Here is a 15,773-nt window from a genome sequence, read left to right on the forward strand (position 1 = left end):
ACTAAATTACAGCATTAAACCGAAACCTTATACAAAAACGGTATACAAAATGTTCTAAATTATAATAATAATTTTTTATTCATTGAGCAATTTATTTATTTTCAAACTTCTCTCTTCTCATTTAGAGATACCTTTTAAATGGTTGACTCCATATGACCTGTCGTACCTTTCCAAACTGTTCATCTGCCATAATGGCTTTAGCATCGTCATCATCACCATCATCGTACTGCCAGTGTCTATTTTGCATAATTTCCTATCCCCGGACTCGACAGCAAGGCCAATGGCAATGCCACTGGCGAAATGAAAAGCCATTTACCGAAAAACACAGACATGCTAATTAATGTTAACGGAAATTGTAATTAGAATTGGTTTGTCGAGCTATGGAAAGAGCAGAATGATTCTAAGGGGTCTGGCCTTGGAAGCAGGAGGACCAAAGTTAAGGCAACTTGGCGCTGATATGATTATAACTTTTAGCCACAAATTCAACAAAACTTTGCGACTAAGTCGCCACAGTCTCAGTCCCCCCAGTGCCGCCCCCACATACGTAGAAAACAGACATATGTTGTGGGGGCGGAAAAGTTTTGTGCATACGCCAGATAGTTTATAATTTAGGGCGGCGACGACGCCGCCGTGTTAAGCACACAAATCATTATGGCAGTGATACCAAAGCCAGCAGTTCACTTTTTAAAACAAGGGGCCGCAAAACCGAAACAGAAATGCAAAACAAACTGAGGAGCCAAGGGCAGAGACAGTCAAATCCTTTTTAACGCCATAAATTAACTTCATTTCCGTGCCAGACGAAACACGACAGCCGGCAAACGTGTGCGGTGAGTTTTGAAAGGGCATGGGGTATTCAAAGTGTGGGAGTCAGTGATATAGGGTTTCGGCTTAGACTGGCAGCAAAAAACATAAAAATGATGAAAAAGTCTAAAGAGCATAGGTAAATTTGCAATTAATCAAGTAAATACACTTTTAATTTAGATTGTCATTGGAAAATGGCCCAGCTATCGGTTATGTTAGCTATTTCAGCTTTGAAGAATATTTGTCAGAACTCCACATTTTCAGCAACTTCAACTCAAAAAGAGTCTACCTTTCTTTTTTCTAACTTCATAAATATCAAATATTTAATATTTGCTCATCACAGTTGCAATCAATGGACTGGACTGATGGCAAAATGAATTTTTCCTTTATCATTTTGAATCAACATGGCGTATGCGTAATATTTAGAGCGCCAAGCACGTAACTCATACGCACCGGAATAAAAAAGGCACGGGCAAAAAGATAGGGAAAGCGGAAAAGCGAGTGAAAGAGTGGCGGAATGGGGAAATGCCTTCACACATATTTGCATGCTATAAATGCGACAACACACGCAAATACTCACACATTGAGAGACAGACAGACACGCATACGCAGACGCCCACATATTACGCAAATTCCATGCTCAATTTCAGATTTGAGCAAACGGCATACCTGAGCAGCCTATTCCGAAAACCCAGCCACGCCCCCTCAAGCTCAGCCCCTTGCCACAGAAATCAACTCTGCTTACGTGTCGCAATGATAACGTGTATTTTGCTGCACGGCGAAATAAAACTTAGCAAAACAACAGAATCAACATTTTTAATTATTGCAGTTACAGTTTGTATTGATTTCTGAAAGAAATCTCACATAAATAAGTTTCGCAGAGATCTTAGAGTCTGAAGGATTCGAAAAAAACTGGAAACACAGTTCAAACATATTTTAATATTAGTGCAAAAAAAGAATTTCATCCCAATATGTCAAAGTAAACTATAAGTCCGTAAGAATCTGTAAGGCCAATATTTCTTACACAATTTTTTCTCAGTGTGCCGAATAAATCGAGCTAAGTGTGGCTGTGTTGAGGGTGTTGGGCCCCCAAGTCGAGTTCTGTCTCGGGGACCTAGCCCAAAGTTTCACTTGAAAGCAAATTATGCTGATGACAACAACAGGATTCGGCAGCAGCAGGAGCAACATTGGCAATTGAGGACGTGCCAGAAGCTGACAACTCCCCTTGGTTGGGCGACACCTATCGGGGATATTTGGCATTTTTCTCGCCGCATACTTTTATGCGCCATTGATGAATTTTGAATGAATCGGGTGTCGAAGAGAAGAGCAGAGATTTGCCTAATGAAATGCGCGAGTCGAGATTGGCAAGGGGAAGAGGCTAAATTGGGCTGATGATGGGTTTGTTTGCCCGATCAAAAAGTACACCAAAAGAACAACAAGAAGAATGACAAAAATCATTTCACAAAAATCATTTCACAAATAGATATGCTAGTGTGTCCAACAAAATGATTTTTAAATAAGAAATAATATATAAAATAAAACTTAAAAAAAAGTGATTTGGACATTATAATTTATTTTATTACCAATAATTAAGCAGTCCTATTTTTTTTTACGTAACACATTTTTAAAAAACGCCTGAAAATATAAGATTATTACATATCAAAGTTCGTTTTAAAGATGAATTTCAAATATAATGTTTAAGCAACCGACAAGAGGTCGGCTAATGAATTTAAGAATTATTTTTTTCTCTGCTTAAATTCATAAATAATATATATATATAGAATCCGATGACGCTCTAATCCCGTTGTACGCATAGCTTGACTACGGATTCAATAACCTACTGCCGCTCTCAGCTTATCTGCAAACAGATTTCCCCAGTTTGCAAGTGATTTATGGCAGGCACATTTGAATTACTTCGCCTACTTCTGAACGGCGGACAGATCTGAGTCTTTGGGTAATTGTGCCTAGAAGCCAGATCATATATCATCGTGTAGTGGTCTTGCATATGCCAGCAGCAGTTTAAACAACAGGGCTCGGTCTGAATTTGTCATTGACATATTTAAGCCACGCCCTGTGGCGTTACACTAAGTGTAACCACGAAATAGATCGAGGGGCTGCCAACTACTTGAGTGCCTAGCACATACTTTCAAATCTATCACACTTGTGGTAACAGAAAGTTTCGCATGCGATACATTTCCAATGTTGTTCGGTTTGGAGAGGCAATAGCCGAGATGACGCACATTGACTAAGCAAAAGCAAATAAGAGGAGAATATTTTTCAGCAAAAATCACACAAAATTGCAACGAGCTTATAAATTTGCCACTATCAATCATACGCACTGTTGGCTGCTCAAGACGATAGAGCAGCACAAAAACTTTCCATTCCAAAAACCGTATGAGAACAATTTATTAAATAAAAGCAAGGCAAAAAATCACAAGCTGCATTTCTGCATGCAAAACTCGAATAATTAAAATAAACGTTTTCAGAGATAACAAACCGCTGGGAAAACACTCGATTAAAAGACATCATCAATAAATTGCATTTGCATTGTAAACAATTCCAGTTTCTCCTCCCCAATCGTTAATATTCGCACAAAAATGAATTGAAAACATATAGGGTAAATGTGTGTATGTTAAATGCAATATACATATTTCTGTTTGGTCTTGTGGGTTAAAAGCTCGGGGCCTGTGGAGTTTAATGGTTTACACATATTGGTATGAAAGTGCTTTGGAGAGCTCTTTACGGCTCGCCGGCGCTCGGCTTTTTATGGGTCTGGGCAATTGTGTGCAGGCCAAAAGGCGTTGACGACCGCTCTGGACCCGGCCAGTTTGGTAATTCTTTTTGTTTTTGACAACTTTGAAGCTCCAAAGTTGGTTGCGAACAGTGGAAGCACACATGACCTAAATAAAATTGTTTTTAACAATTATTCAATTTGAAATTTTCATGCTTTTAACAATTATTTAATTTTAAACTTATGTTAATAGGGTAGCAAATTATAAAAAAGGAAAAAAAAGAGAGTGGAAGAGGAAGATAATGTCAAAACATAAGAAAATTGCTAACTCTGATCTCTGCCTTTCATTGTTTGTTTGATAAGACAAGCTTACTTGTCTTTAGTTTTATAAAACCATAAACGCGAATGTCTGATCTTTGGCCCATAAACAAACAAATCCTATTAGAAATAAAATCCAACTAAAAATCTACCAAATCAAAGCTCGAAAATCTGAAGGCAGGGTTCGGTGTAAATCAAATAAATAAATACCAACTGAGCTTCAACAATAGCAGACAATTAATAAAAGGAGCATATTCTTAATAATTATATTTTTAATAAATTTTAGAGTTTAGTCCCATTGTGGCGCTCTTCTGCCCGGAATCGTAAAAAAAGTGTTTACATTTCATTCATAAAATATCAATTACGGACATGTGTGACAGCTAAGCGAGTGTGTCTGGGTGTATGGGTTTTGTAAGTCAAATCGATATCATACGAATACGTGAGGACATCAGAGTTCATTGCAAGAGCTTCCTCGTCGGCTGGGTGACATTTAGGGGCAATATGGTGCACAGCACGCTCCCTGATGGAAATTTAACGAGTTGCGCGACAACAGCTCTTGTAATGCATAGCAGCACAGTATAATCAGCTGCCAGTTCTACTGAACAAAGAGGCGTGTGATGACGAGACTCAGGCATCAAACTGCTCATAAACAGCTCGTTGGTTGAAAACTTAATGTATTACTATTCAAGCAAAAATTATTTATGATTACTGTTGTTGTAATGTGACTTTGTGCGATATTTCATTTTTAAAAGTTTTTTAAGCATTAGGAGAATTAGAAAAACATTAGGATATAACTATATAATTGTTTTATAAATGTGTTTGTCCTTTCTATCTGATTTAAATAATAGCCCAATGTCAAACCTCGGAATCACATAAACCTTGTCAGTTTCAACCAAATTTTTAAATTCAACTAAAAGCTTATTATATTTTCTGAGAAAATTTCTTAGAAATTGTGTCTGCAGCCTTGCCTTGATAAAATCTCTTGAATTTCTCCTTAATTTAATGCAACATCCTTAAGCGAATAGAAAACCAAAATCAAGACCACGCCCATTCGCTTTGGCCCGGCGGCTTCTCTATTTAAGTAAATGCAGCCCACAGCATTCGCATAACCAAGCAGTTTGGCTGTCCTCCATTTGGCCAGCCACCCACTGAGCCACCCACTCAACCACCCTGCTTAACATCCGCTGGCCGCACCTGCTGTCTGCAGTTTGCAGTTTGCTGGGTGCACTTTGCTGCCTACTTTGGGGCGCCACTCAATTATTTATGTGCCCCTGCAGTGCCGCCTTCCCATATGAGGGGCGAACTTTTTCGCCATCTGCACCACCGTCACCACCACCACCGTCACTACCACCAGCTCCACCACGTTGGCAACATGGAATGTCTTTAATGTTAATGACTCGAGTGCTGCAGAACTTTTGCAAACGCTTAAGGCGGCTTTGCGGCAAGACGACGATGACGATGACGATGACTATGACGATGCCAATGCCGGCAACTTTCCCATTGTGCGGCGGGGAAATCTCAAATCTCTGGTGACAAGTTTCCGCTGCACACACAACTTTTTATAATAGCATGCAGGCACTCATTAAAAACGCATTAACTATGCAATGTAAATCATTATTGTGCCATAAGTAGCACTCAGCCCGTTCATACCATACCTCTCTCTCTCCCGGGGGCACTGGTAATACCGATTCGGTATCATCTGGCAGCAGTTATAGTTATGTCATCCGATAATTGTGTACATGTGTCTACCGTCGGATGTGTATGTTCAACATGAGTAATCATGCCGACTGACCCTCGGGTTGAAGGCCTCAGACAGTCCACAGATGAAACTTTTAGTGATAAAGAAACAAAGAAAAATTTATATTTTGAAAATAATAATAAAAACAATAATAACGTACTTCGATTTGTCAAATACCCTTAATTTAATATTTACATTTAAAAGTGTATATTGCATTTTATTTTAAAATAAATAAGAGGTTTTCGGAATCTTAGAAGTCGAACTTCAACCAAGAAACTGAAAATATCAGATTTATACAATGTTTACACAATTATGTGTAATATCTTACAAAAAATCTCTTAAAAAAGTAGTCTTTAAATAAAGCATCCCCAATGGCAGCGATTTAGAAACCCCGTAGAAATTCCAGAGCGCCGACCCATGGAATCCATTCACAATGCATCAGGAGAAATGGCCGTCGAAACCGGCAATTTTTCACAATTTTTTGCTTATCTCCTTAACATGTTAATAACCCCACCTGGGGGGAAATAGCATCCCAAAGGCGGGCCAAAGTTGGCCACCTCGACATGCCATTCAGGTGGTGGCAATAAATATTTTATAAAGGCCAGACGACGTCAACAGGAGCACGATGGCATACGGCACATCCTCCACAGGTAGCGACCCTCGTAAAAAAGGCAACTTTGTAGAAAAGATTGCGCTGATGTGCTGAAAATTCCTTCCTTCCGTCTTGTCAACAACAGTTGAATAGGCCACACAATTGGCTGGCAGATGGCTAAGCGTCTGGCAAGGAACCAACAAAGTGGGGTTGCCCTTTTGACCCAGGACCAGAGTCCCAGCTCGTTTCCTTACCCACATGGGCCGTCGGGACTTTCCATTTCTTTATTCATTAGCATATCGACGGGTCGGACTCTTCGTGAATGGGAAATCCCCACATTAATATTAAATTCTGCTCTACTCTGCACACTTTTCAAGCTAATTTGTTAGAGTGCGAAATGTTTAACAAATTTAAATAGTAAGCCCGGCAAATTAGTTTTTATTCCGCCAGCAAACAAATCTGACCCAGCGGCCTAAAGACCATTTCCGTTGTTAGCCCAATTTAACATGCATTCTATGTATTTGTTGTCAGCCATTAGTTTTCGGCGTTGAGCCGTGCTTTTTAGGATTTTATTTAAACATATTTCGGGCTTTAAATAAAATTTATGGGTCCATGTAAATGAAAATCTCTGCTAAAATGGTTTTAATTGCCTTCCGCGAGGAATAAATCGATGGCAAAGTGATTTAATTTATGTGCGTTTAAGCCAATTTCAACTAATTCATCCTCATTAGGCTGTGATATTTTTAAGAGGAGAATTGTAAATTGTGTAAATGTTTCTAAACGGCTGAGGTCTTAATTTAACTCCCTGCTATTCAATTAAAATAAGTAATAACATTCAAAGATAGCATTAAAGAATGGCTTTACTGATATAAAATATACATACTGAAATTGTGTAATTGGCAGAAATTTAATAGCAACCACAAACACAAACAACGACACCCCGGTGACCCGTAAAAAAATTACCTATCACCGCTTAGAGCCAGGAAAAAAGGAACCCCATTAACCATAACGCTTTGGCAATAAAAATAACAAGCCGCATCAAATTTTAAAGTAACGTTCAGCCAGGGAAAAAACAAACAAATATAATTGCGCAGCGGCTGTCTAAGGCGTTGGCTTTTTATAGTCCAGCACTTTTATTGTTTGTACTTTTGAGAGGAAGTTGGCCGGCCAGACAATTTACTTGGGTCAGAGAAGTTGTCGCCTGGGAAATTTGGTGACAGAAAATAATGGTTAAAAACTCCCTTATTACATCGATTTTAGCCATCTGATACAACTATTTAACAACTTTAAGCCGGCTGTTGTTAGTCTATTCTACTTTCATTCTGCTACTACCGAAGAAGAAAGGAATTATGATTAGTTTGTAATTACAGTTAAATATATGTTAAAGAAAATGAACAAGATTTAAGTCCATAACTTATTTTTACCATTTACAACATATAAATTTTATTTTACCGCCAAAATGCTCCCTTTTGTTAATGGTTACCCAGGGAAACAAAACAAACTCCATTAGGTAAATAGTCATCTTAGCAACCCCAGAACTCGTTGACTGGCAGTCGAAGAGCATTTTATAAAATCGGAGGCATCGAACAGTTCAAACATGAATATTATCTCGTCGGTTTGGTGGGTATACATTAAATATTTAACAGAAACATGCCCTTACTCATCTAAAACACAGTTGGTGCAACGTCTGGGACAAGGACACCATCGTGAATGTCGGTCCCGATGTCCTGTGCCAGCGCAATGGCAATGCGATCAAGTTCGTCCACATGCAAACAAAGGCTGTAAGTTTTTTCAAGGCGGAGACGGTGGCCACCGGACTGAGTATCAGTTGTTTTTCCGGACACAACCGCTTTCCACTTTTCGCCTTTGCCGAGGCCGTCCTGCGACCCAATATCTACGTGTACCGCTATCCGGATATGTCCAGGTTCAGTTCCATTCCACGTGAGTTTGTCTAGCTGTCTATCCTTTAAATCAGTGCTGAATATGTGAAAATGATTAAATCCCTTTAGCTCACATGGTAAGCTTCACCGATATTCGATTTTCGGAGCTCGACATTCTGATCGCCGTGGGCGGCTATCCCGACTACTGCATATGCGTCTATAACTACCGCACTGGAGCATTGGTGCTGGAACACCCCACCAATGTGCCCACCATCGAACGCGGCATTATCATCGGTCCCACCTATCTGCCCGCCATCGTGCAGCTGAACAAGCAGGAGATGACCATCCTGTGCTACGACATCTGCATCTTCGAGAAGGAGTCCTTCCTGTACAAGGTGGCCGAGGTGGACTTGGGCAAGGACTACCTGAAGTCCTGCGACGGCTGCATGACCTTTGGCGACGACAACTGTCTGTACGCCACCAACGACTTTGGGCACCTGCACATCGTCGACGTGGCCTGTTTCGCCCTGAGGCCCCAGTGGCGCCCCAGTGACGAGGATGAGAATGCGGAGAAGTTCCCCCGTCACCATGGCCTCACCTTACACCGATCCGGGTTCATCATCTGGAACAGCTCGGGCGCCGTCTATGTGAAGAAGAAGGCAGGGGTCTACAAGGTAGGTTTGATTGCAATTGTCGTATTGAATATATCTTCATACCATTAGTATTTAAAAACAGAACGATCGATTCATTTAAAGTCATTATGGTTATTTTTTTTTATTTTATTTATCGTATTGAATATATCATTTTTCTATTAATATTTTAGAAAGAACCTATTGATTCATTTAAAGGACAAACATAGCTAGATATATGGTCGAACTAAAGTAATAATTTTTTCTTAAATGAATTATATATGTAAGCTATATGTAGGTTTGCAAAGCCTTAACGTACTGTAATTTGATTACAATCATCGTATTGACTTTTTTGTTATATGAAATATATATATGCTATAAAACTACAATAAGAAAACTTACAGTAAGAGCCAATATCAATTAAATACAAATCGGTCAACCATTTACAATAATTGTTATGGGAACATATATTTGACTACGAACCCGATGTAACTAGAAATTAAGTCAAATTTAGGTTAGAGGCACATTAATAATTATAGATTGCGTCTATGAAGCACTATACTACATTATACTTTTCTAATCATATAATTTATGGTCAAATATCTACTTTATATTGACTAGTACCTTTGTTTATAACAGCTATCGTGAATAAATTAAGAGAGAAGTACCTTCGTGAATTTGTCTCCGACCGACTTCAAGTTTAGACACAACATTCTTATAATATTGTACATTATTTAAAAAAAAAAAAAATCAAAAAATTAATCCTACTCCCACCTTATTTTTTACGAAATTGAAATGTATTTTTAGTTGTCCTAAGACTGAAGCTACCGCAGTTAATTTAATTAATTAATTTAATTCCAGGTCGAGTGGGAGCTGGAGGCTCGTCTGCACGAGGTCGTCCGCTTCCTGAGCAACACGAATGGGGAGGCCTACGCGGAGCGTCGTCCGGGTCACATTGACCAGGTGATGATCGATCGCAGTGGGGCGGTCTCGCTGGAGTGCGTGGTGCCGACGGGACGACCGGTGCTCACCTTCCGCATACTGCCGGGTCTTAAGGAGGAGTGCGTGTGCGCGATGTACGATGACGGGCTGGCCATGCTGGACCTGGCCAAGGGCCACACGCTGTGCGAGATCTCGGTGCCGGGGTCCTCGGCCATGGGCAACCACCGCAGTCTGGCCATGGTGGCCGTGGGCACCTTGGACGCCCGCATCGTGCTCATCCATTTTGAGCGGGCCAACCTGCCGCATGTGCTGTGCGAACTGAAGATGGAGACGGCGGCCGTGGTCGGACTGGACTACAACGACAGCTGGCTGGTGTTCCAGGACCAGACCAAGTCGCTGCATGTCGTCCAGGTGGATACCAGGCCGCACAAGCTGACGCACTACTTCGAGCTGGACCAGCCGGAACTGACCCAGGTGTTCGTGCACACCTTCCTGCTGGCCGACGGACCGCGTCTGTTGGTCTTCATCAACAGGAATCACAACCTGAAGCGACCCGGCTTCGCCACCGAACTGTGGCTCTACAACTGGGGCAAGGATCGGCGCCTGCACAGGCGAGAGTATGTGCTGCCCAGGGAGTACGGCTTCTTTTGCGTCCAGCCGCCGGTGGGCAGGTGGGCGGTGATCGAGATCGTGGCCACCGAGTACAACAGCTTCAACTTCGACCAATTCGCGCTGAACGAACGGGACGAATTGCAGTGGATCGCCTCCACGAAGTCGGGACATTTTAGCTACATCCTGGGCGTGGGCATGACCAAACATCTGGTCACCTGGAGCTTGGGCGGCATCCTGGTGCACTTCAAGCAGCACAAGCGGGCCAAGAAGCCGTTCATGATCTGCCGATTCCTCAACATAGGCATGCAAACGGAGTTTATACTCAGGGTGAAGGAGTGCTTCAATTCCAAGTGGGTATCTGGCTTCAACTGGATGATGGTTTTATTATAATATATAAATTATACATAGATACCTGCTGATTCTGCTGGCAAACAAGAGCCTGCGGGTGATGCGACTGCCCTCGTTGGCGGACTTTGTGCGTGAGAATGTGGCCCTGCAGTTGCCCGTGGAGGAGGGCATTGCCTGCTACGTGGAGCAGACGCTCCACAAGGTGGACATGTTTGTGCCGCTGAGCCTGCGGCAGGAGGTCAAGGAGGAGTATACGAGGGGTGATTTGCTGAAGCGGGACAAGCTGTTTGCCAGTATTAAGGACTTCGCGGCCAAGGTGACGGCGCTGATCGACTATGACATCTCGAAAACGGGCAAAACGCAAGGCATCTTCAAGAAGTTCTGCTTCCACTACCGCTGGCTGGACGCCCTCACCGAGGAGGCGCACAAGCTGTGCGCCCTGGAGCGCGAATCGCTGGAGCGGGCCATTGCCGACCAGGCCCGCATCCGTGACTGGATCCTGCGCCTGGTCACCCGCGATGCAGTGAGCATCAACTACCGCGTGCGCTCCATCTTCGCCGATGCCAACTTCGAAAGCTTCTCGGTGCGGCGCAAGATCGAGATGGCCGAGTTCGACAAGTATCGTTTCTACGACCTGGAAGACCACCTCCGCCTGTCGCTGGGTTCGCTGGAGGAGGAGCAGCCAGCAGCTCCGGCCGCGGCAGGTCATGGACCACCAGCTGGCCCCGAAGTTGATGACTTGGGCGAGGAGGAGCAGGAGAAGGAGACGGAGCAGGGATTGCGCCAACTTAAGCAGTTCGTGGTGGAGGGACCCAGTGTCTACGAACACATCATGGCACCCGAGTTCCAGCTGCAGGACAAGGACCTGGTCACGTCGAACCAGCTGTTCAACTACAACTGCAAGATACGCTACTACCTCAATGATCCGCTCAAGCAGGAGTTCAACAAGCTCTTCCACGAGGCGCAGCAACTCAAGCAGGACACCATCGACAGTGTGCTGAACACGAACGCGGTGCTCAACAAGATCTACGACAACATGAACATCATGCTGCGACTGCTCAACATGGACCAGTTCCAGCCGCCCGAGCTCACGATGCCCGGACTGGAGCAGGACGAGGTGATCAAGCGGATCATGGAGGTGGACGACTCGGAGATCAAGGCGGTCAACCGGCGGAAGCCCAAGACCATCGACACGGGCGGCAAGAAGGGGAGACTGCTGCTGTGGAGCACCGAGTTCTGGGCTCGAGCCCTCGTCGTCATGATGGACGGCGTGCTGGAGAAGTTGTGGGAGGAGGAGATCAAGAAAGACATCCCCGAGCCGGAGTTCGTGCAGAAGAAGCAGCCGCACGAGTACAATCTCGAGGAGCAAAAAATCTACCGGGCCTACGAGGAGGCAGTGCATCTGCTGGAGCTGGACCGCCGCAAGTACCTGCGCATCCTGCACGAAAACGAGGAGAAAACGCTGGCCCTGAAGGCCAGCCACATTCTGAAACTCAATCAGCGGGTGGCCGAGCTGATGGTCACGAAACTGAAGTACGACTTTGCCCTGAAACAGGGACAACTGCGTCTGCTCACCCTCGAGCAGAGCAACTTCGGCCGCGTCCAGTTGCGAAAGCGGTACAGCATGTTCCGCAAGGACATCGACAAGCTGACCGAGTACATGACGCGATATGGCTATCTCACGGACTTCTACGAAAAGGCCTTTCTGGATGTCAAAACGCGACTGGAGGCCCAGCAAACTCGCGATCGGACCGTCGAGCGCCAGTTTCGCAGCCAGTTCTTGCCCCTGGTGCCACATGCCACCCACGAAATGACCAAGCTCTTCAAGAAACGGCCCAAGCTGCCCAGCAAGATCTTCAACTCGATGCTCATCTGCATGGAGGCCGCGAACAAGCTGAGTGGCAAGCCCAGCCATCGCACACCGTTCCCCTTGGCCGACGATGTCCTCGAGTTCCTCAACTACCTGGCCGAGTTCGACCAGCCCAAACAGTGTCCCCCGCAGGTGGACGCCAAGTCCTGGGACACCTTCGTCAAGCTGCGACGCCAGAAGACGGAGAGCGAGCTGCGGATCAAGGGCATTGGGTACCAGCTGCTCGACAGCCAGATCTACTTGAATGCCCTCGTCAAGGACCTCGCGGCACTCAAGGAGTCCAAGGTGTTGACGCTGCACTATGCCGAGGAGAGCATACAAACTTACGTAAGTTTAGGGTCAGATGGGTTTATGTATATATATAATTTTAATTTTACCGACTATTATCACAATTAACCGCACTGCAAATGCAGCATTAAGCCAGAAAACAACCAATATAACTTTAGAAATTCTTTAACTCTCATTTATAAGTACGCTTACCAAGCTAAAAACTATCTTTTTTCATTTCCCATTGCGTTTTCAGTTACTGATAGATCTTAATATAAATATTTTTCTAGCTACGATTTCTTGCAACATTTCAAAAATATAATAAAAGGAATATAAAAATAAATATTATACCTTAAGAGTTAAATTTAAATAGTTTTCTAATAGATCTAAATATAAATATAAATATTTTTCTTGCTACGATATCGTGCATTATTTTCCAAAATATAATTAAAGCGATATAAAAATAAATAAGATATGTTAAGCGTTAAATTGAAATAGTTACCTAGAAATGAAATTACAGCATACTTTTGGGCAGTAATGGTTACTAAAGAACTCTTATACAGTTCCATTAAATATGTTAGACCTTTCATATTCAAATCCAACACGTATACTTTTTATAACTTTATATCCTACCTATATTATGAATTTTTGCACTGCAGTTGGAAAAAATGAGAAACATGACGATCCAGTTGACCCTCACAAAGGGCCAGGTTGAAGTCTCGGTACTGGGTAAGTTCACCAAGCTCACCAACACAGTTCTCATGCACGTGGACGACATCAACGATGTGAATTTTCAAATACAGGTAGGTCGTAAAACCATTAGTGGAGAAACATTTCAAGACAATAACAATCTAAACACCTTCAGGAAGCCGGTAACAAAAAGATCAAGGCCATGCAGAGGGTGGCCGTTTTCAGGCGCCAGGTGATCTTCAAGGAGTGGGAACACAAGCTGTACAAGGCCAATATAGCCTACCTTAAATACATGCTGGATGCCATCGAGAAGTGCAAGGTTTCGATGGAGTTCCTGAACATTCTGCGCAACTGGGAAAAGGTCAAGACCGAGCGCCAGAAGTACATGGGCGGGGCCATCGAACGAGTGATCGAGCAAAAGATAGCCGCCTTCAAGAAGAACATCGATCGAGTGTAAGTTGTGCTTGCTCAAAGTGCTCCCTAACTATTAAAAAAAAAACAAACTGTTGCCACCCAAGGAACATCAAAATCGACTCGGTCAAGGCCCAAACCCTGGAAGTAAAGCGCAGCAATCACGCCATCGATTTCAAAATCGAGCGGATCAAGGTGGACGTCACTTTTCAGAACACTCTGCGCGATACTATGATGGAGGAGAAGCGGGATCGCGAGCAGCGCGAGCGGTAAGATAACCTCTCCAACGGGAACTATACAACTGTACACCCGAACACTGCAAAAAAAGATGTCTACCATAGTTCATACAAATTTCGTATTAGATTGTACCTCACTCGCGAAAATGTGTATTTAGTTAGTATTTCTATCGAGTAGATAGGTTTAAACTTTACAATAATTTTATTTAAAATAATTAAATGTAATTTTTAGCTTTTCTCGAAAGTTTTTTTCACAGAATAATAATTTATAAAGGTGATATAAAAATGGTTTAAGGTTGTTAGTTGTTTAAACCTTCAGTTTAAATATAACTGATATTATATTAAAAATTTGAGTAAGTATAAATAGAAATTATTCTTTATTTTAGTCAAAATTAATCAGCTCATTTAAAGTAATTAAAAAGTATTAAATTGCATCAAAACAATGCCGAACATTTAGGTCAATTTATATTTATTTTTATTCAAAATATATGTTATTTGATAAATTGCCTGTTAATATTCTGAGTGTACTGATAAGAGCACCACTCCTCTAACCCGCAGCATGTCGCAGATCAAGACCCATCGTCAGCTGATGGAGAATGTGCGCCGCCACTACGCCCATGTGCTGGAATTGCAGACGATACTGGAGCTCCTCCGTCTGCGAACCTACCCCACCCTGGGCCCGCCCCTGCCCCAATGTCATCCGCCCGTGCCGGAGCACATCCTCAGTTCGGTGCCCTAGGAGAACTTCAACCCGTCCAGCCGGCAGACCGGTCCATTGGACCAAGTTCCAGCCACTTGGCGAAATTGCAATTAAATATTTTCATAGCGCCAAATGAAAATTTATTAGTGGTTCTGGGGAGCTGGGTGCTTTAGACTGCCGCTGCCACTTAATTTGGTCTGTTTGTGTCTGTGTCTGGAGCAAACACCAAGACGAGGCATAAAGTCATCCACTTTGAGCCCTGTTCGCTGCTTAGTTCGTTGTTACCAACCGAGCATCTGGCTGCCAAGTTCGGTTGGGAAACCCCTTAAACGTCGCACTTCACATTTATTGTGTAATGGATTGCTCTTGAATATAGGCGTAAAGTTATAGCCAAAATGGCTTAGAAGCATTCTCCTAACAAAATGCACAAGTTTTTGTATTAACTTTTCATAATTATATAAATATGATACTCGCTTAACCCATGGTAGCGTAAAACAGCTGTTTTTTAACCTTGTTATTTGGTGGGCGTATGAACAAACCGTAACTCAACTATCAAAATAATGCGAAAATTTTACCAATGTGACTTGTCAACATAAAAGTCTGTTAAATAATCATTCGAGACCTTAATTTTTTTCAGTTTTGTATTTTTTGACTTTTAAATATCTACCATTTAAATTAAATGTATATATAAGACAGCTTCTTAAAGCAATAATTTTAAAGCCAAAGTGAAAGTTGCCGATTGCAATTTTTGTTTCAGCATCAACAAAAACATTGACTTTTTCAAATTATTATATAATCTTTAGTGAAATCCGGGCAGTAAACTCACGCCTTATCTGTCTGTCTGTCGAGATCAGCGAACTGTACTTTTCATCAGTTCAGTTTGTCATTTATTCAAATCATTCACAAAAGGTATACATATATATAAACTATTTAAGCAAACGGAATTAAAAGCTTTAACCCCTGGAGGTGAGCTACAGTGTACTCTATTTTACGAGATCTTTAGGTTTT

General features: G+C 42.6%; 1 protein-coding gene across 1 annotated transcript; it reads left to right on the forward strand.

Moving 5' to 3' along the window:
- The first annotated feature begins 7,704 nt into the window (after positions 1-7,704).
- On the forward strand, positions 7,705-15,007 carry LOC108146952. The gene is made up of 9 exons (XM_017273207.2): positions 7,705-7,800; positions 7,856-8,121; positions 8,190-8,734; positions 9,551-10,593; positions 10,652-12,788; positions 13,388-13,531; positions 13,594-13,871; positions 13,937-14,098; positions 14,624-15,007. Exons 1-9 carry the CDS (start codon positions 7,778-7,780, stop codon positions 14,802-14,804), a joined length of 4,779 nt encoding a protein of 1,592 aa, XP_017128696.1. The 5' UTR covers positions 7,705-7,777; the 3' UTR covers positions 14,805-15,007.
- Positions 15,008-15,773: the final 766 nt, after the last annotated feature.

The sequence above is a fragment of the Drosophila elegans genome, unplaced genomic scaffold (genome assembly GCF_018152505.1).
Source record: "Drosophila elegans isolate 14027-0461.03 unplaced genomic scaffold, ASM1815250v1 contig_208, whole genome shotgun sequence".
Lineage (NCBI taxonomy): Eukaryota > Metazoa > Arthropoda > Insecta > Diptera > Drosophilidae > Drosophila > Drosophila elegans.

What these genes read in the sequence shown, in the direction of transcription:
- LOC108146952 (XM_017273207.2), top strand. Translation starts at nt 7,778, where the DNA reads ATGAATATTATCTCGTCGGTTTG. An exon ending in CAGGTTCAGTTCCATTCCAC is followed by an intron (nt 8,122 to 8,189) that starts GTGAGTTTGTCT and finishes AAATCCCTTTAG; the next exon opens with CTCACATGGTAAGCTTCACC. An exon ending in ATGTGAATTTTCAAATACAG is followed by an intron (nt 13,532 to 13,593) that starts GTAGGTCGTAAA and finishes AAACACCTTCAG; the next exon opens with GAAGCCGGTAACAAAAAGAT.